The following is an 18,755-nucleotide window of genomic DNA, read 5'->3' on the forward strand; positions in this document are numbered from 1 at the left end:
CCAACTCCCACGCCACCGTCAGCTTTCTCTGCAATATAGAATTACAGAATCACAGAATGGTTTGTGTTGGAAGCGACCTCAAAGATCATCTAGTTCCAACCCCCCTGCCATGGGCAGGGACACCCTCCACTACACCAGGTTGCTCAAAGCCACATCCATCAGTTGTTATCCTGACAACTCACGTGACTCCACATTTCAGTGGTAAAAGGAAGGAGAAAACAGGATGCCAGGACTGGAAAGAGGGAGGAAAAGAGGTGGAGGAAGCAATTCCTAGACCAAAGTCCAACTCCACGGGCAGAGGGTGGCCAGCGGAGGGGTGTGACCTGGCTCACCGCAGTTGAACTCCTGGGCGGTCAAGGTGACGATGGAGCGGCCGTGCAGGTCCCGAGGAGCCTCGCAGGTGGCGGCCGTCTGGATGCTGCCCTGCTCCGTGTAGTTCCTCAGCAGCTCCGCCAGCCACATCAGGTCGCAGTCGCAAAGCAAGGCGTTGGAGTCCAGCCGCCTGCCAGACCCAGGAAAAGGCAGGTCATGTCCCAGCCCCTGACTGCTGCCTCCTGCTCCGGGACACAGCAGGGCAAGAGTCCTCCGGAGCGAAGGATCACTTGGCTGGTTTTCCCTGCGTCCGATTATATCCCAAACGAAAATTTGAGATGTTTCATTCCCACAATGTTTAACTAGGATGCTGGATCGATCAGAAGGATTTCATTGAAAAACTAACATTACCCACCAGCCCTTCCAGTTTCAAATGAAAATTTGTCTGTTGAACTGGATTATGCATTTTTGGCTTGATTTGAGGCAAAGAGACATGGAAATATTGGGTTTTCCTCCAGGATGGCAATTTCAACCTCTACTGAATCCTCTAAGAACAGCAGATAACACTGCCTCTGGTAGAGCTTTCCATTCTCTTTTACTCCTAGCTCCAAAAAATTCCCCCTTGGTCTTTGTGAGCATCGGATCGATCTCTTTCTGTGACCAGCTGCTAGAGGTTGCTCAACAACTCCAAGAACTTCTATGACCGAATCATCCCGCACGGAGCACCGGTGACCTCCCAGCGCACCCACGCTTTTCCCTCCGCTGACTTCATTCCTATGCACGGTGCAATGCATCAGGATAAACAAAGATTATAGAGGGATCAGCTTATGCCTCCTCCCCCAACGGTTTTACAGTAGATGGGTTGGGGCCATAGAAAAAATATATGGAAGGAAGGTCTAACGTTTCCAGGGACAAACTCTTGAGAATGTGAGATTTTGCACAAGGGCACGATACAGCGTTTTATGGACACCCCACCTTTTCCTCTGACACACACGGACAACATTTCACAAGTTATTCCCTGTTGAAGAAAGGCGAAGCATTTTACCTGCTTGCAGAAATCACAGGGGGCTGCAGTGAGAAACACGTTATTTTCTTGTAGTTTAAAATCGTGGCAGAAAACCAAAATTCTTTAGTTTTCGCCTTTTTTCTTTTTTTCCCCCCCAAAACACATAATAGAACTGATTTCCAGAGATCATAAAAGACAAACAAAGCACAGCTCTGGGGGTTTAAGCAAGCAAAAAGTAAGCTTAAGAGACAGTCAGGTTATATAGGAATAACACACCAGGACATTCCTACACGGGATGAGAATCCTGCACCTCCGAGTATTCTCAATCTCTAGGAAAAAACCCTTTTCTTGAATGTTCATTCCTGTGGCATTATTGAGCATAAGAAGATCAGAGTTAGATTATAATTAGACAGTGGCCTGAAGAAACTACTCACTGGTTAAATCAGCTCCCAAGTCCAACGAAAACTGTTTCATAAACTTAGCGGTGGCCTTAGGAGTGCAACAGCTAAAAGCTTTGCCAACCAGGCACATTTTTCCTCAGGTCCTGGCCATCTGATCAAAGATAAACAACTGCTCTTTGCAGGCAATGTTTTTCACTTACAGCCGTTTGAGGGATTCCAGTTGAGAGAACGTCCCTGGATGAATCCTGGAAATCTTGTTGTTGTGCAAGAATCTGCAAAGGGAGAACCCATGCCAAAACATTATTCATTATTCAGCACTACACGGCTGATAACATCCCAGGTCAAAACCCAGTTTCAATTCAAAGGCTGCTCATCAAAATGGGGCTTTTTCAAATGTTTCAAATTCACTGTGTTTGTTCCCATAAGCTATGGGGATTCCATTCATTTGCGAGCGCGCTGCATCCCACCGAAGCGGAGGGAGGGTGTGGACTGGAAACGGTGACTCAAGATGTGATGTAACAGGTTTAAACTGGAACCTTAAAGTTAATCTGCTTCATGCTCTGCAAAGGGAGGAGAACGGGTGCGAAATCCCCACAGCCTGGACCCACCCTACGTTTTCTGTGCCTGGGTCAGTCCCAGTTTAGAATGGACCTTTTCTTTTCCCCCCTGCAGAAGACACAGAAATTTTTACAAGGGCAGCCACTGAAGAAAGGCTCCAGACAACTCGTGCCCTGGGCTCAATGTAGTTATTAACCCAAATCCTTGATTAAACCTAATTCAGACAATAACAGCCTAAGCTGGGCTTATCTCAAATTCTCACTTCCAGAGTCTCAGCACCCAGATAAAACTCTCCAGTTCTTAGAAAAAAAACTGATTGCGCTAAGGGACAACAATGGGATAATTAACTCTCTGCTCCCTTAATGGAGGGGGGAATTTAGTTACGTTGGTTACATCTTAAAAGACCATTGACAAAAGACAGGAAGCGATTTTAGTGGAAGAGGAAAGAAATACAAAAGCAGTTCAGCTTGAGTGCAAACGTCTGCGTGCACACGTGTACACGCGAGGTCAGCCTAGCTGCCCAGCTCAGATGCTGACAAACCTTCCTCTAAAATTTAAATCCAGAATTTTTGTTGGATCAAATACAGCGACTGAGATCAGCCATGGTGGACTGATCCAGGTCTGAATTTTCCTAAGGGTGTTTGGATCCCATGATTTTATTTTCCTAGCCTGTATGGATAGAAGGCACATTTCCACGCAACATAGAGGGGTCTGTTGGTTTCACCATGGCGCGGGAACCACCATGTGAACTTTTGTCCCAGTGGCTACATTACTACTAGAAGCAATCCCGGGGAGCAGAAGACACAGGACTTCGTTTCCTAACTGCTTTCAAGAAGGAGGTGTGTTTTTCTTGTTAGAGACTTTCTTCTGACTTTATTCCTTTTCCATCCCTTTTTTTTGTACACGCTGCCCAACAGTGACTAATGTTGACCTTATGGTCAGAGTAAAATTTCAATTGGCTTGGCCAACTGTAGCAATTTCTGCAGATTTACCCCTTCTTGGGTGGAAACATGAACGTTAACACAACATGGGAAATTCCCTTCATATTCTCAGTAACCCTCCTACTTGGCAAGAACAGAAAATCTCCTTCAAGGAAGCTTCTTTTTGCATTTCCTTCTATCCCGAAGGCCAGACTTCATGCTACCAAAACGGTGACACAAAATGAAAGGTTTTTTCCCCCCTTCTCCTCACCCCCTTACTCACAAGAAAGGTCCCATCTTTACTTACAGCCTTTCAAGTTTTGGCAGGTCACTAAAAGTCTCTGGCTCCAGGCTTTCCAGGTTGTTGAAATGCAGGTAGCTGTCACACAGCAAATCACAAAGGGCAGGGTTACAGATTGCAATTGAAAAGACAGGAGACCTTTCCAGATCAACCCACCAGTGCCCACCGATCGGTCACTACACATCTCAGACGTGCAGAAGCCAATGTTCTCTTTAGCCTCTCCACTTTCCACTTGCCAAATCAGTAGCCAACACTGGCTTTTCCCTATTCTGTCAATTATTTACTCTCTCTCTCAATAAGAGGAGGACAGATTTACTCTTCCCTGAAGCCTAAGACCACCACCATCACTGTGAATTGCCTGTCGCACTGTTAAGGGTCAGGATGAAACCGCTGCCCACGGAGAGCCAGCAGCAGCTCCTCCCATCTGACCACCATACAGGAATTTTCCCTGCCTTTCCCCTGGTGCCTCGGCATTCCCCAACGCATCCTTGGATCGTCAGGAAGGAAGAAATAGCCTTACTCTGAAGTACTTGTTCCCAGCCTGGGAATTGCAACATTTCTGAAGGGGATCATGAGTCTGCTGAGAGTTAATTTGTAGATAAAAGGCCCTGAACAACCTGGTAAAACTTTGAAATTGGCCCTGCTTCTTGCTGAAGGCGGGACTGGAGACATCCAAAGGTCTCTTCCAGCCTGCGTTTGTCTCTGATTCTAAAAGGGGCTCCCAGCACATGCATCCACCCAGCGAGAGCTGAAACATCTGGAAACAGCTGCCGTCAGGCTATTCTGTTTCTGCGGAGGAAGGCACAGTCTCCAAAAACAGAGACGGCGCAGTCAGCTGCAGCACTTGGATCCAAATGGCACATTGATGTGAACAGCCCAGTTCTTGCTCATGCAGATTAATGTTTTCAGTTCCACTCAAGTGGCAGGTGTGCCCTGCTATTCCAGAGGTCTGGGAGACCTTCTGCACTGCCCCAGCTCGCCCCTTGCCCTCAGCAAAGGAAACGCGGGGTCTGCAGAGCAACACCCCCACCATACCTGAGCTCCCCATTCCCATTAGCTGTGACATTCACTGGCATAACTGACACATTCCTGACCTTTAGATGCGTTTTAGGTTTCGAAGTCGCCTAAACTCTTCCCTCTTATTTCACCCAGGCATAAATTTCACAGCGGACACCGATTAATCACGGATCTCCAAATACTCATTCTGCTGTTGTAGCTGACTGCGTTGAGAAATAATTGCCTAAGCCGCCACACGGCTGTTTGATTTGTAATGGAAGGATTGGTGATAAAGGGTTCACTATCAGAGCACAACCCGAGAGACGGTGACTCAGATTCTGCAGTGGAGGGCAACAGTGGGGAGAGACGGTTTTAATAAGTCTCAGATGTCTGCTGACCTTGAGGAAAGCATCTGATACCGTCCATCAACCACGTTATACTTTTTCTTGAAAAGCTGGTTTGTGGGGTACAGGAAAACGGGGTAGGATTTGAGCAAAGCTAATTCTTTTGGAACCATGCCTGCCTGAGATTGAAAACAGATGGGACCTTCAGCGGGTTTGTTTTTGGTTTCTTTTTTTTTTTTTATTCGTGACATCAAGTCTGGAACGCTTATTGTTAAAATATCACTGTGGCCAGCATCATCTCCTCTCTCAGCATAGCTGAGCCAGTATCTGCTTCCTATGTTTTCTTCCAGGCATCCTTGCTGAGCTAGCTGATGAAAACCCACCTTGTCCACAAGGTTGGTAGCACACCTATTATTAAGGTTGCCTGAAACTTCCCATATACTCTGTCCTTTTCTGCTGTCAGCCTGGAGAACAAGCTGGATCCTATCCCTTTTACAGCAAAATCCTTAGTTACATCCCAGCCTTATAAACGCTGTCATTTGGCACAATCCATGAATTAGAACGGTTTCATCTTTGGTCCTAGTTCTCCAATGATGGAAATAATTCCTGTACTTCAAACATCCACGCTCAAACTCTCTCCATATGTACACATGTATTTACACACAGGCATATAATATATCGTGACTCCAGCATGAAAAATCCAATCCCAGTCTAACTTTAGAAGAGTCAGACCTCTGTCTTCCCATCTCGCCTTGAGCATGGAGCGCTAAGAGTCAAAACCCAAAACTTCCTTGAATAAACAGCACAGATTTGCAATACATAGAAGGGGAGTAAATGAGGACTGACTGTCACTGTGATGGCCTCCAGCTGCCAGGAAAACACGCCAGGCTCTTTTCATCCCAGAGTGCCACGCAGCTTAGAGGGAAAGTCATTCCTTTTTTTGTTTGGATCCATCATCTTTCCCCTCGTTTCAATCTCCAGATGCTCTACAGCATGCAAGCACCACCATCCTGGTAGCTCCCACAAATACCTCGCTGCCCCACCTCTCAGCTTGCACTTCATCCATTCACTTTCAGCAAAGGTATGGGTGAGAAAGAAACTCAACCAGCTCCCTCAATTCCAGAAAAGGGCCAGATCCTACTCTCTGCTCCAGAAGTCCCAGCAGACATACACACAGCAGGCCAGCTGTCTTCTGCTGTCTACAGACTCTTATCTCCTCCCACCATAAGGTCCTTGGATGTAAAGGGAATCAGAAGCACAGCTGGGCTCTTCCTATGCTCCAGAGTTTCAGGGTCAGGAGAAAACACATGGGATGTCAGTAGGAAGAGACCTCAGCATCAACTAACCAAAATCAGTGCTGGGACCAGCTGTTTCCAAACGGAGCCAGTGCAGTCTTGCAAAGCTGGATGATAAAACAGTAGAAGCCTCATCCTACTCCTTGCTAAGTGTCTGGTGCTCTGCACTACTGGAAACACCACGTTGGGGTTAGAGGAGCCAATAAATCAGCTCTTACGCACATCACATTCCGCAGCAAACCAGGCTCCTGCGTACTTACAGCTGTTCCAGAGAGCGGAGCCCGTTGAAGGCATGTTGCTGGATGCTCTGAATTTCATTTTTGTAAAGGTAGCTTTCAAAAGGAGAGAAAGAAAAAAGCATCAGGATAACTGATCAGCAGCTGTGTTTTCAAAAGACACAGGAAACGTCTATGAACCTCAAGCCAAAGCAGAGCTTGCTGATTGGATTCAAGGGCAATGTTTTATAGCTGTGCCACCAACACCCAGAAATTGTGACCACAGAAAATACGTCCTTGACTGGCAAACATTAGAAGTGGGTTGTTAAATTTCAAAGAGGTAAAGAAACTACTGAGCTACCAACTCACAGGTATTTCAGGTTCTCCAGATCTTCAAAGGATCTTCTCACAATTTGTTTTATCTGATTATTGTTCAGCAGCCTGTTCAAATCAAGAACAAAAAACACAATCAGTCAACTCAGCAGGTGTAAGGCTGGTGGCATTTGTGTTCCTGGATGCCCACTGAAAAATCCTGAACCTGTGTTTTCCAGAGTTTAAGACTTGAAGAGGTCAGCAGATCAAAGTCTGGACGCTCACACCAGTTGAGTCAATGAGAAGAAGTACCAAGTGGTTCCAACATGTACAATATTCAAAGACTTTTCTTTACCTTTCAGTTTTCACCCAAAAGTTACAATCTTGGCCAGGAAAGGGATGAGGGGAAGGGAAACAGGCAGAAAGGAGTGGAGGGGAGGGACAAATTAAATCATTGCTGCCACTCTTGTACAAGCACAATGGTTTCTGAAGGTGCATGGTTGTGTCCAACAGTGTGTGAGCAGGGGCATGCACAGACAGTTTTTAAGAGTACACGCTTTAAAACACCAGTTCACAGTGGAGTTACAGACGTTATAAAATGGTAATGTGTTGTTCTAATCACTTTGTACACTAATATGTGCAAACAAAAAAAAAAAATCACAACAGATCTGACTCCTGAGGCTACTCAGAGACAGCCTCTTTCGCTCTAGAGAGCCCCGTGCCAGATTTTAATACAAAACCTATGGACAACATCTCACTGGCAGGCAACGTCTGGCTTGTATGTGCAGTTGCCATGACTGTGCGTGCAAATGATGGCCAATGCCAACGACCAGAAACAGCTCAACCTTGTAACAACCACGCAGCTGAACGCTCCAGAAACCTCTTCTGCAACCACTGCCAAGCCCAACACCAAGAAAATGAAATAAATCACTTATAAATAGCTCTTTAATAGATGGCGTTTAACCATTCATCGTGGCTGTCCAACCTCACTCCTGCGGGTCCCACCGATGCTCGGGTTCGGCAAACCTCCCCGCACGGAGCTCACAGCCCAACAGCTCAGAGAGAGGATTTCACCAGCCACGCTTATTTCTATAACTCTTAAATGGAGATGTGGATGGAGAGGAAAGCTGTGACCCTGTACTGCAAAGATTTGTTTTTCTAGTGTTGCAGGAAAAACTGCTATTCCCTCTGCAAGCAGCCAGACCTTACGACGATGGGTCAAATTCAACACGTGCACTGGATGTGCATTCCCTATTTTACAGGCTCCTTTTTGTGACAGCTATGCTCCTCAGAAATGATCTGCCACCAGGCAGCAGGTGAGAAGACAGTTCAGCACTTTCCCAGCAGTAAAGCCCAATCTTCTGCTCCCCTTTGCTGGAGGAAACAGGGTGGGCAGCGCATCAGCCAGCCTCTGGCACTACCAGCAAAGGTCCCTTCCTGGAAAGAATGGTTTGTGCAGGTAAAGGATGGAGAGAAAAGACGAAGAGGCAAGATGAAGAGGCGGGGAGAAATGGAAGAAAACGCGTGGGAAAAGAAGATGAAGATAAAATCAAATGCCTCTGGGATGTAAAGATAAAATGTGCCAGAAACACACACATTATGGCAACTTCACAAGTTGCCGCCAGGCACCTGAGCCACACCAGCTTTCCACCTCCTCGTTCTCAGGCAGAGTATTACACTAAGGGTCCAAAAAGCACGTAAGAAACTCGAGTGCAAAGAAACCTTTGGAAGTCAGAACAGTAAGGGGTTGAGAAAGATCTCAGTATCCTTGGTCTGACTGTCCTCCCTTGATTAGCTACCCTGCCACCAGGGATGTGGGTGCCACCACCAAACCGCACGTTGCCAGGGTGGTGGACAAGCAGCCCGAAGAGGTTAAGGCAGAAAGTTGCTGGAAAGTTTCTGCACAGCTGGAAGCAATGGCTCAACACACACGGCTGAGGTTAAACAACCCGCTTTCACTCCTAAGGATGCAAAGATGATGTCAAGTCCTTGGAACACACTATTCTGCTTTGACAGCCAGATACGCTGAGCAGAAATACAGCCCCTCAACACCAACCCAAAGGTTTATTTGATGACTGAACACCCAAGGACTGGAAATAACTGCTTGAGAGCAGTGCGGGAGAGGGCTTTTGTCTATTTACCCGCAGGACAAAGACAACACAGGCACCACCCGTGCGCGCTTCCCTCCCTGCCCTCTATCAGCCAGCTTTCATCTTCAGCCAGAGCAGGACGAAGGCAGCTTGTTCTCTGCTGTCTGATCCTTGGCCCCACTTCTGAGGACGCTAGATGGGCTGATAGATGGGTGCCAGCTCCGACATCACTCCCATGGATGTGAGCACCTGTCCCCTGCCACGCAACTGGCATCGACCGCTGGTTTCATTGGGAACACGAGACAATGACCAGGTCCTGGAGGTGAGGACACACCAACAACCCGAGCAGCCCCACACATCATGATGGTCTGGACTCCCTTCTTCCCCCTTTATCTTTAATGCGGCAAGTTCAGGCCGGGACTGAAGTCCAGGGAGGATTCCAAATTGCAACATGTTGTCTGACTGCACTTTGGTGCTATTTAAAAGCTTTAACCTAGTCCGTTTTGTTGTCTTGGCTATTTAGGACAGTTCAAGGGGATGTAATCAGTGATCCAAGCCAAAAAAGACAAATTGTGGAAGTTCAGATGGCATGCAGTACACAGGCCTCTTATCTCATCGTCTGATACTTAAAGGTTTGTTCCTTGCCCGACTAAAGCTTAAAAAGCGTATGGAAGAAGCCATCTCTGTTTCCTGTCTCAGGATTCCCTATTGCATTAGAAGGATACATCCTGGAAAAAACTCAAAAGTGAGATAATTTATGAAGTTCATGACAGTTCACATATTCCAAAACGCCGCTTTCAGAGAAACCCATAGACAAGACAGCACATCTGGCTCCTAGAAAGACTTTGGATGGCTTGTGCACAGCTGTCTGCTCCTTGAATTCTGTGCAATTTGCCCAAGCAGAGAAGTGTGCAAAATCCTGGCATGACCTGGATATTGATCCCAGCTGCGATCAACAGCAAAACACCCAAATTCCTGCTAATATTAAAAGAAGATGGAATGCTAAGATCTACTGCTAACCAGACCTGCTGAGAATAAATGCTCTGGTAGACAGAAGCTGGAAAGATCATTATCGACACGTCTTAAGTATACCCTGTAGCAAAACAAGCTAAATTGAAAATATCAGAAGTACTTTTCCTGGAGCTTATCAAAAGACAGCAAAATGATATGGCATTCCCCTTCGTGCCAGCTGGTGAACTGGGCTCCAAAGGAGTAGGTGGACTCAATCATACAGGTTTTATTCCTGAAAAATTCTTCTGGGAGGTTTGAGATATACAAGCACCATGAGATCTGGCCCAGATTCACTAAGAGAACATTTTACATGCAGTTTCCTTTAGGTTTTATGTCCTGACCACCCCTCCCTTCTTCCCCACCCTCTCTCCGGGATGCCAAGTGCAGGCTTAAGTTGCATTAAATGAGTCGTTTTCTGTGTTGAAGAATGTATTAAATGATGTGACAGTACAGAATTCAGACTCGAAACATGTACTCTTTCCTTTTTTCATTTGACAAGCCACATGCTACAGTCGTTGTGACATAATAGTTCTTTTTTCCCTCCCACCATTAACAGAAATCATCACGTAATGTATTTAAAGGGAGAGAAAAAGTGAGTTCAATGTTCAGCCATGCATTCTCCCTTGTTGACAGAATGATCTGGAATAGCCATTTCCTATATTTGAGGGAGAAACTTTTATTCTGAGATCCAAGAAGGCTCCGACACCCCCTCCTTGTTGGCAGGAACACGTTCTCTCCAAGAGCTACTAGAGGGTTCAAGACACAGCCTCCATGTTAGTGCTGTCGTTCACCCTAAAACCCTTTACAAGCAGCATCTAAGAGAGAGCTGCAGAGCTCACCAGGAGTGCCTTTTGCTCTCACCTAAGCAGAAAGAGAAACGTGAGCAATGACATTGACAGGGCAAAGCCCAGGCAGAAGCACACGAGGTCTCCACAGAGTCTCTAGTGAAGAGTCAAGAAATACTGCCTTGGTCCCAAGGTGCTCTAGAGACTCAAGTAGCAGCAACCACTTGGCTGCGATGGTCTTGGTTTGAAAATACAGCAATCGAGCGATTGGGTCACCATGGCAGGATGATGACCTCCTGTGGAAACACGTAAGGGGACAGTCATGCAGGGGTGTCATCATCCATCCCCACCCAAAGATGACCTAAGGGAGCAAAAACTGAAAAGCAATAAGACACTACGCCTCACCACGGGCTCACAACACGTTTGCTCTCTTCCACAGTCCACCACCGGCTGTGAGCTAATGTTGGGTTAAGCGATGTGGCTGGCGTTGGCAAACTCAAGCCAAACAGCTGTTGAAGAGCTGTGGGCATTTTGTGGATGCCACACAAGAGTTTTTTCCCCCTCCCTCTCCCTGCTACCCTATTTTTTTTTTTTTACCAAGGGGACATATTAAGAGTTTAAAAATACACAAAGGAAATCCTGACACCAACATCTGCACGGGAACTGAGAAGAGGCAATAGGAAGAGATGAGGAAACCTTACAACTCTAAGACCTTCAGGCCAAGAGGACTTCTCCAACGCACATAACATCGCAGACAGCTGTGCAGCATTTAGGATAACTGTTTATTACCTGTGGTGCTGTAGCAGGAATCCCCAGCCAGAAGCATATAACGACTACATCTCTTCCACTGACAAACAGGGCTCCTGTTTTTAATTTTCAAGTAGTGCTCTGTAATTTATCACATCTCCCACACCAGGGAGAGACAAGAAGAGGGGAGAGCCAGGAGGTTTGAGCTGTTGAAACGCCCCACTGAACGTTCACAGCCGACTCCTCTTCTGTCTATCTCACAGCCCACCACCCCACATCCAACACAGGCTACAAAGGATTCCTTATCAGGGTGATGTACAAACTGTCAAACTTGGATATACTACAGCCATCCTGCCCAAAAGGAGACACAGAACAGAAACTTCACCAGAATCTGCTGCCCTTCCTCTGCCAGGCCAAAGCAGTGCAGGAAAAGGCTCTTTCAAAAGCATTTACTTGCTTATGGAACATTAATTAAAGTCCCAGAGCAGAAAGCTGCAAGCTCAAAGTTCTGCATATGGAACCTGAGCTACTCTGTCCTCCAAAACTCTTGCTTCAAATATTCTGGGCAAACTTTCCCAGCAAGTCTCTCAGGGATTTTAAAAGATTTTTTTTTTTCTCTTTATCGCTTGAAGACCTATATGACCTCAGGCAAAAGTCTACCATCTAAGAAACATCAGCAAATTCTTCACCTCTTGTCAGTTTTGATGTGGGAATTGGACGAACCAAAGTTCCTGGAGAGAAATTTGCTTTAGGAGTGTGAGGTCTGACATTCTCTCATTCAGTTATCAAGCTCCTCATCTGTGGGAGTTAAGTACCACGAGTGTGAGAACAACCAATTTTTCCAGTTCACTGGCCAAACCTGGAAAAACCTGGCATATGAAGTACTGTCTAAATGAAAAGGTTTCATTTGCAAAACCAGTTGATTTTCAGATTTCAAATATAAAAATGCAGTATTTTGTGAGAGCAGTGTTCCACTTAGTATAGAATAGCCCAGTATTCCAGCTCTGATGGGGGCCACAGGACAGTTTTAGGGAAAGCAGGGCAGCCTGTCCACCACCTGTGCCAAACACGTTCCTCTTACTGCCCTGGCACCCATAACCACAAGATTAGGGATGTTAGGGGGAACGTTCATGCCTATTCCCTTTATATCTGTTCATGGACTTGCTGTCCTTGAGGTCCCTGTCCAGAAGGGTATGGAGACAAAATGAAAAAAAGAATTGGGTAAATTCATGGAGCATAAACAGGTATTACAGAGAGACAGGTCTTTCCACCTCAGCCAGGCTGCGTATCTATATCCAGCTTTAAGCAGAGTGGCAGGAGTCAGAAAGGCAGAAGCAGAAGTCTTGCAGGTGTCAGGGACTGGCCTGGACCGAGGCACTGGCACGGCAGGAACTGGGATCTCTTACAAAGCTCTGCAGGTTGGGTGGAGCATCTCTCCAAGGGAAGGCCTGCCAGCATCCTTGGTTTCCCCAGGGTTTGGCTGGAACTCGCCTGGCGGTCCTGCCGAGCTGCCTGCCAAACATCTGTCTGCATCACACACAGATGACATCATTTGGAACAGTCTGTTTTCTCGACTCAGGAGAGCTTCGGGGGGGGAAGAGCTGGTCTGGAGATCGAGATGCCTCAGCAGAACTTTGTGATAAGGTAAAACCCTACATGCTTGGACGCTGTTTTCTCTCTAGATATTTTAGTTACTTTTCTATCCCTATCCTGAACGGCAGAAATCCATCAGTATTAATCTTCTGGATCTTTTCTCTCTACTGTTTTTCATAATTAAGTACCACACAGTGCTGTTTGAGAGACCAAGACGGGCCGTCCTTGTGCTCTGGATGAACACATTGGCAATAAACTTTTCTATCAGTCTACTAGCTGACCACGTGTTGTTCTATGAGCAGGGACCTGGGCCACGACCACGGTGCTTTGAAGCATCCTGCAGTCATGGTTTGGTCCATCAGTCCCACACACAGAGCAGAACAATCCTTAGCAAATGTTGATTTTTAAAAGACAGCTATTGAACAGGTCTCTCTGCTAAAGTCCTGCTGTATTCCCACTCTTTCCACAGCTTCTTACAACTGACTGAATGCCTTATTGCCCAAACAAGCTAGCTGGTTTGCTTGGCAGAGAGATTTGAGCTTAGACCTGGAAATCTTATAGCTGTTAGCACCATGTTACAGCTCAAATAATCAGATCTGAGTCTCAACAGGCCAATTACATCCAGCACGGCGCGGTGCTGACGGAGCTTCTGTTCCTGATTTGAGAGCTGGTTTGTTTTCAACTTCTTGGCTGCACAGTGCAGATGTACTCGTATCTATCTTCAAACCCTCAGCCTTACAGCAGCAAGAAGCAGCAAAGGCTCCTACTACTTCCATTGAGCAGAGCGAGAAACTTGTTAGTAAGAGTAGTATATCATACGGATGTGAGCGTGCCTGTTCTGGCTGGGATGGAAGAGTGAAGGAACTACTTTCTACTCTCATTCCTCTCTGCAGTAGGTATTTATTGCAGAGCAAGGCACAGAGACACAACAGCATTTGGAAGGATGCACTCTCCCTTCAGTCAAAGTCATGCAGAGCAACTAACATGTGGTTCATGCATTTGAGGTCATAGAAAGGAAGAGGATTTTAATGCAGAACCATTTTTATGGGCTACTCTAAAGCCACACCTGCTGAAACATCCTCAGGCACTGAGAGCACGCATCAGGATTTTGAAATTTTTTTTAAAAAAGACAAGTTAATTGCCAAAATGAAAGTTACTAAATTGTACAATTAGTTAAAAAGGGTAAGAAACATGATCCAGGGTAGAAGAGAGAGATTTTTAAAGCTTTAGCTGGATATGCACAACTTGGCTGAAATAACTAAAAGACCAAGACCATCTTTAAGCCATTATAGGGATAGCACTAACATAAGTGATACACTGATATCCTCACTGCAGGATCACCGAGTGGAACTTACAGTGTGTTGAGGTTCTTCAGTCTCCTGAAGGCTCCAGGTTGTATCTCCTTGATATGGTTGAAGCGTAAATCTCTGAAAGCAGAAAATACAATCAGTGCACTCGTGATATAAACAAGCCATCAGCAATCAGGATGGGAAGGAAAGGAGGAGGGCTGCTGGGAGAGTATCATACCAGGCCTACATGAACTGGAGAAATGAAGACAAAGACCAGGGAAAGGAACGGAGAAGGAGTAGGGATGATGGCTGAGGTCTACTATTGTCTGCAAAGTCAGCCAATAGCCAGGACAAGCCAACATTCACAAAATTCTTTTTAATTTCATAGAAAATTAGAGACTAAAAGGACTCAAGTCATCATCTCCATGAGCACTGGGCAAGGTCTCCTGCTCAACACCTCAAGTTCACATGCAATTACACTTGTATCTCATACTGATTTGTAGAGGAATGCATATCACTATGTGGACCCATTTTTTAGCTCCCTAACAATATTATCTTTGCCCTAAAATGGTTAAATCTGATCAAATAACCTAATATAATAAGCATTTCACATTCTGCTCTGCAATGCTCCGAGACTCAGAACAGCTTATCACCGCCTGCATTTCAAATTTGTGCCAACTTCAATTAGAATTAGTGGAGTCCAGGGGATTCTGGCAAATTTCAAGGGCTGTCCATGTAACTACATCGACTTGGAGCCCTAAAACATGGGGTTTTGATTGTTAATGAGATAATAAAATAAGAGCTAAGTGGTTTAACCTGGTTAACCAAGTAGAAACACTTCTATAGGGAATGTGCATTGATTTGGCACCTTTCATGGTCCAGTGTATAACAAACAAATGGGTTTTGCTGCCAGTTTCTATCCAAAGCACAACAACAAAATTGCCTTTTTTTTTTTTCCTCTTCCGCTGCCTGATCTATCACAGTTAGAGAATATGCAGCTATTTCTCAGTTTAAGGAAGCCTTTTAAGGTCATTTGCTTTCAGAGGAAAAAAAACGATTGCCCATCATTCTGGTGGTAAGTTAAGAGCGTTTGGAGGCAGAGTTTAAAACAAGAATTCTACAAATAGCTATGAGTTCAACACTTACTTTCAGAACAGGCATCCACAAGATTCATGTTTATATAAAATCAAGATTAGAAAGAGGTGAATTCATTGCAGGTGGCTGCAAACTCAAACTGACTGAGCATTCAAGGGGGCTGAAACATCTTCGAGCAAGTACTCGATAAGAGGATGCACACACAGTAAGTAAAGCTGATTTTATTTTAAGAGGTAACGTTTCTTTAGCTTAACAGTTTGCAAAGTTAGTTATTTCTTGCTAAAAACGTCTCACTAAATGTTCTTACTTTTTAGGCAGAAAATGCACAGCATTTTTACTTCAGTTACACTGAAATGTTCAGTCTCTGCCTTGTTGCCCCTTTGTTATCATCGAACAGAACAGAACACACGCCCGTGGAAGTCGCCTTTTCTCCTGGGGTTTTTCCTTTCTGTAACTTTTCAACTTTGAACAAAGGGATGAGAAGACCAACTTAGGGAGGAGTATTGCACAGAGAAGAGTTAGAGGGCAGGAAGGAATACAGCTCCAATATTTCAAAAAAAAAAAAAGCATTGGAATTGTAATTTACAAGCACCAGTCTTCCGCTGCAAACCACAGTCCCGAAGGATCACCCTATGGAATTGCAGTTTTTAACAGCAGCTTTACCTTTGACATTTTCTGGTAGCTTTGGCTTTACTTGCATTGCTTCAAACGCACGTTTCTTGCTCTTCTTGTTGGAAGGTGTTACACATCCCTCTTCCCTGATGATGTGAGTTGGAGGATATCTGTATGGAGTTTTTCAAGGCGAGGGCTGACACCATAAAGCCAAACACAATTAAACATTGGCAAAGGTGATAGCACAACGTGCTGACTATTCTCCACAGCCTCATTAAAAGGAAACGAGGAAAGACTAAGTCATGAAAAAAGGTGAAGAAATGCAAACTTGATTTATACACTCTAAAGCAGAGACACCAACTCTGCCTGCCCTGGGGGGCTGTAAAGGGCTGTGTGATTAGTCTGGGCAGCTGGCTACAGGTAATAGGGAACATAACAAATAAACGGAAGAAATACACAGGGGTTGAGGCTGAAGCTGGTGATGCTCATGGAAGGCAGTGGGAAGCAGGCAGCAAGGTGTAAAACACCACTTTGGGTCACAGACTGCAGGTAGGGAGGGGGGGAAATAAACCAGACTATTTTAGTGAACAAAGAGAAGTGCAATCCTTCACACCCCAGCGTTCACACATCAGTGCAAGGCTCCCACAGCTGAAAGAAAAAGCAAAACCCAGAACCACAGGTGACTGAAAACACCCCTGAAAACCCAGACAAATAAAACACGAGCTCCTCCGCTCCCAGGGTTGTTTTCGCTATCGGTCACGTGCTGAAAACAGCTCCTTGGAAATGGTGCTGTGGAATTTTGCACCTGGTCTCCAGCTCCCCAAGCAAGTCTGACCTCCCAGGCAGGGCTGGCTTCACCTGCGAGAGCACTAAAGCCAACCCGGGCTGCAGAGCCCAGCAGGAGTGACCCTGAGGAACATCCCGATCGTTCCCACTGCTGAGCGAGCAACGGGGATCTGGCTTCATGCAGGAACTCTTCCCCTACACCATTCCCAAGGAGCACATAATAAAACTTAGCTTATTATTTTCATGAAATATCTTGATTTTTCTTCTCTTTTCTGCTCCAGATAAGACCTTCAAATGATTCCCTGGACTCCAGCTGTCTCGTACTCCTTTGGAAAGCTCACTCTCCAGTTTGCTCTCCATAACACGAAGGCAACAGCTTTCCCCACAGACAAAAAAAGGGATCTGAAACAGTGCATGTCTACTCTGAGCATTTCATGTCAAGAAACGATGTGAATTAGCTGGAGAGAATCCAGAGGAAAGCAATGGGAACGATGTGAAATCTAGAAAACACAAAATGGGAAGAACTGCAATGGCTTATTTAGCCACAGAGACAAGAACTATGTCAGAACACTGCTACAAACAGAAAAGGGCAAATAGTCACAGACAAAACCTGCAGATTTTGGTTTTTTTTTTTTTTTTTTAATTTCTCCTAAACAGCAATGCTAATAAAGCCCTCAGGTGGCCAGCAGGTGAGGCAGACGTTAGCCACAACATGGTTTAGGTAATGTGGATGCTGGATGCAGAAGGATGGACTAGACTATTTTGCTCCCTGTATCCAAGAAAGCAGTAAAAAGACACTAGTGTGGATATTAAAAAAAAAAAAAAATTGACGTTGGCTTATCCATAGTGTTCTTTTCCTCCAGACTTTGCCTTAACCTGAAGCTTAGCTGGTCATGAATGCGTGTAGGGCTGCACTGGGAAATTCCTGGCTTGTATGAATTTGATTGAGAACATTCCCTACAGAGTTTGTCCCCTCTTACACAGAAATCCTTGTTTCTCTCTATTCCCAGGGCAATCGCTCTGGAAACTTTACGTTTCTTTTCACGAACAAGTGTGCTTTTTACAGGGACCCACCACACAGCTGCTCCCATCCCAGCCCATTCCAGCTGCTGCGTGCACCAGCAGCTGGGCTCCCTCACCCCCGCCTGCTTCTTCCCTCTTTGGAATTTCCAAAATAGGGGGAAAAAAAGAAAATAAGGGTCCCTGTGATTTAACTCTCCCCTGTGTTTCCAAGGCTGGCAGTCTGGGATCACAAGATACCTTTCCACAAGGAACAAAGGGGACCACTGCTAAAGGATCCCAGATCCTTTCCGACCTTCAGGTACCCAGTGCCTGGAGCCCTGGGACACAGCTGTCCCACCTCACGCAATACGGATCCCTCTGGACAACACCAGCTTGATTAGCTCAGCAGAAAATCTCACCAAATCCTAGTGCCAAAGCACCACAGCTCTGGCAGGAAACTGGGCTGGATACGTGGATAATCTAGGATCTGCTATTGGAATAACTCCCCTTTTCTGACTCTGGGAACTCTTAACCCCATTGCAGAGGCTTACCAAAAATGCCAGAATTTGCAAATGGATGGGGATACAGGTCCTTAGAGAATGACACTTGAGTCTTTCTGATCCCCTCAGCTGCTATCAGAACAATTATTCCTGAAAGCATTGTGTTAAATAATTAACAGTGATTAGCATATAAAGCAATCAACGGCTTTTACAAGAAACTTCCACTTCTGTTTCACCTATTTAGGCTTTTACAGAGTCATGTATTACTATGTTAACTAAGCAGATAATTAGCTACGAGGGATATTTTACTGCAGTTCCATGGAAATTACTGGGTTTGTTTCACCAAAGCATCTTTTGTGTTCCAAACTGTGCACAGCAACGGGTGCTGGCAGTTCTGGGCCATTTCACCCAGAACTGGTGGAGTAAGTGGCAGCCACTCAGTCGTTATAAACAAAGACAGAGAGTAAAGGTGGTTTTATAAACAGAGACAAGACATTGAGGTTCTTTCCAGTGTTTCCTGGGAAAGGGCGGGTGTGAGAGACATCCTAAGCACAATTTTTAAGTCAAGTTTCCCATATATAAGAA

At 45.5% G+C, this 18,755-nt stretch overlaps 1 protein-coding gene across 1 annotated transcript in view; it reads right to left on the minus strand.

Annotated features, from left to right (window-relative positions):
- Positions 1-18,755, minus strand: part of LOC104381538 (peroxidasin homolog) — a 42,899-nt gene that overhangs the window by 18,360 nt on the left and 5,784 nt on the right. Inside the window, exons 2-7 of the mRNA XM_009989278.2 lie at positions 14,242-14,313; positions 6,718-6,789; positions 6,394-6,465; positions 3,505-3,576; positions 1,920-1,991; positions 333-502 (exon numbers count right to left, since the gene is read on the minus strand). Coding sequence (XP_009987580.2) covers positions 333-502; positions 1,920-1,991; positions 3,505-3,576; positions 6,394-6,465; positions 6,718-6,789; positions 14,242-14,313 — 530 coding nt within the window. The remainder of the gene's footprint in view (positions 1-332; positions 503-1,919; positions 1,992-3,504; positions 3,577-6,393; positions 6,466-6,717; positions 6,790-14,241; positions 14,314-18,755) is intronic.

The sequence above is a fragment of the Tauraco erythrolophus genome, chromosome 18 (genome assembly GCF_009769465.1).
Source record: "Tauraco erythrolophus isolate bTauEry1 chromosome 18, bTauEry1.pri, whole genome shotgun sequence".
In the NCBI taxonomy this organism is placed as follows: domain Eukaryota; kingdom Metazoa; phylum Chordata; class Aves; order Musophagiformes; family Musophagidae; genus Tauraco; species Tauraco erythrolophus.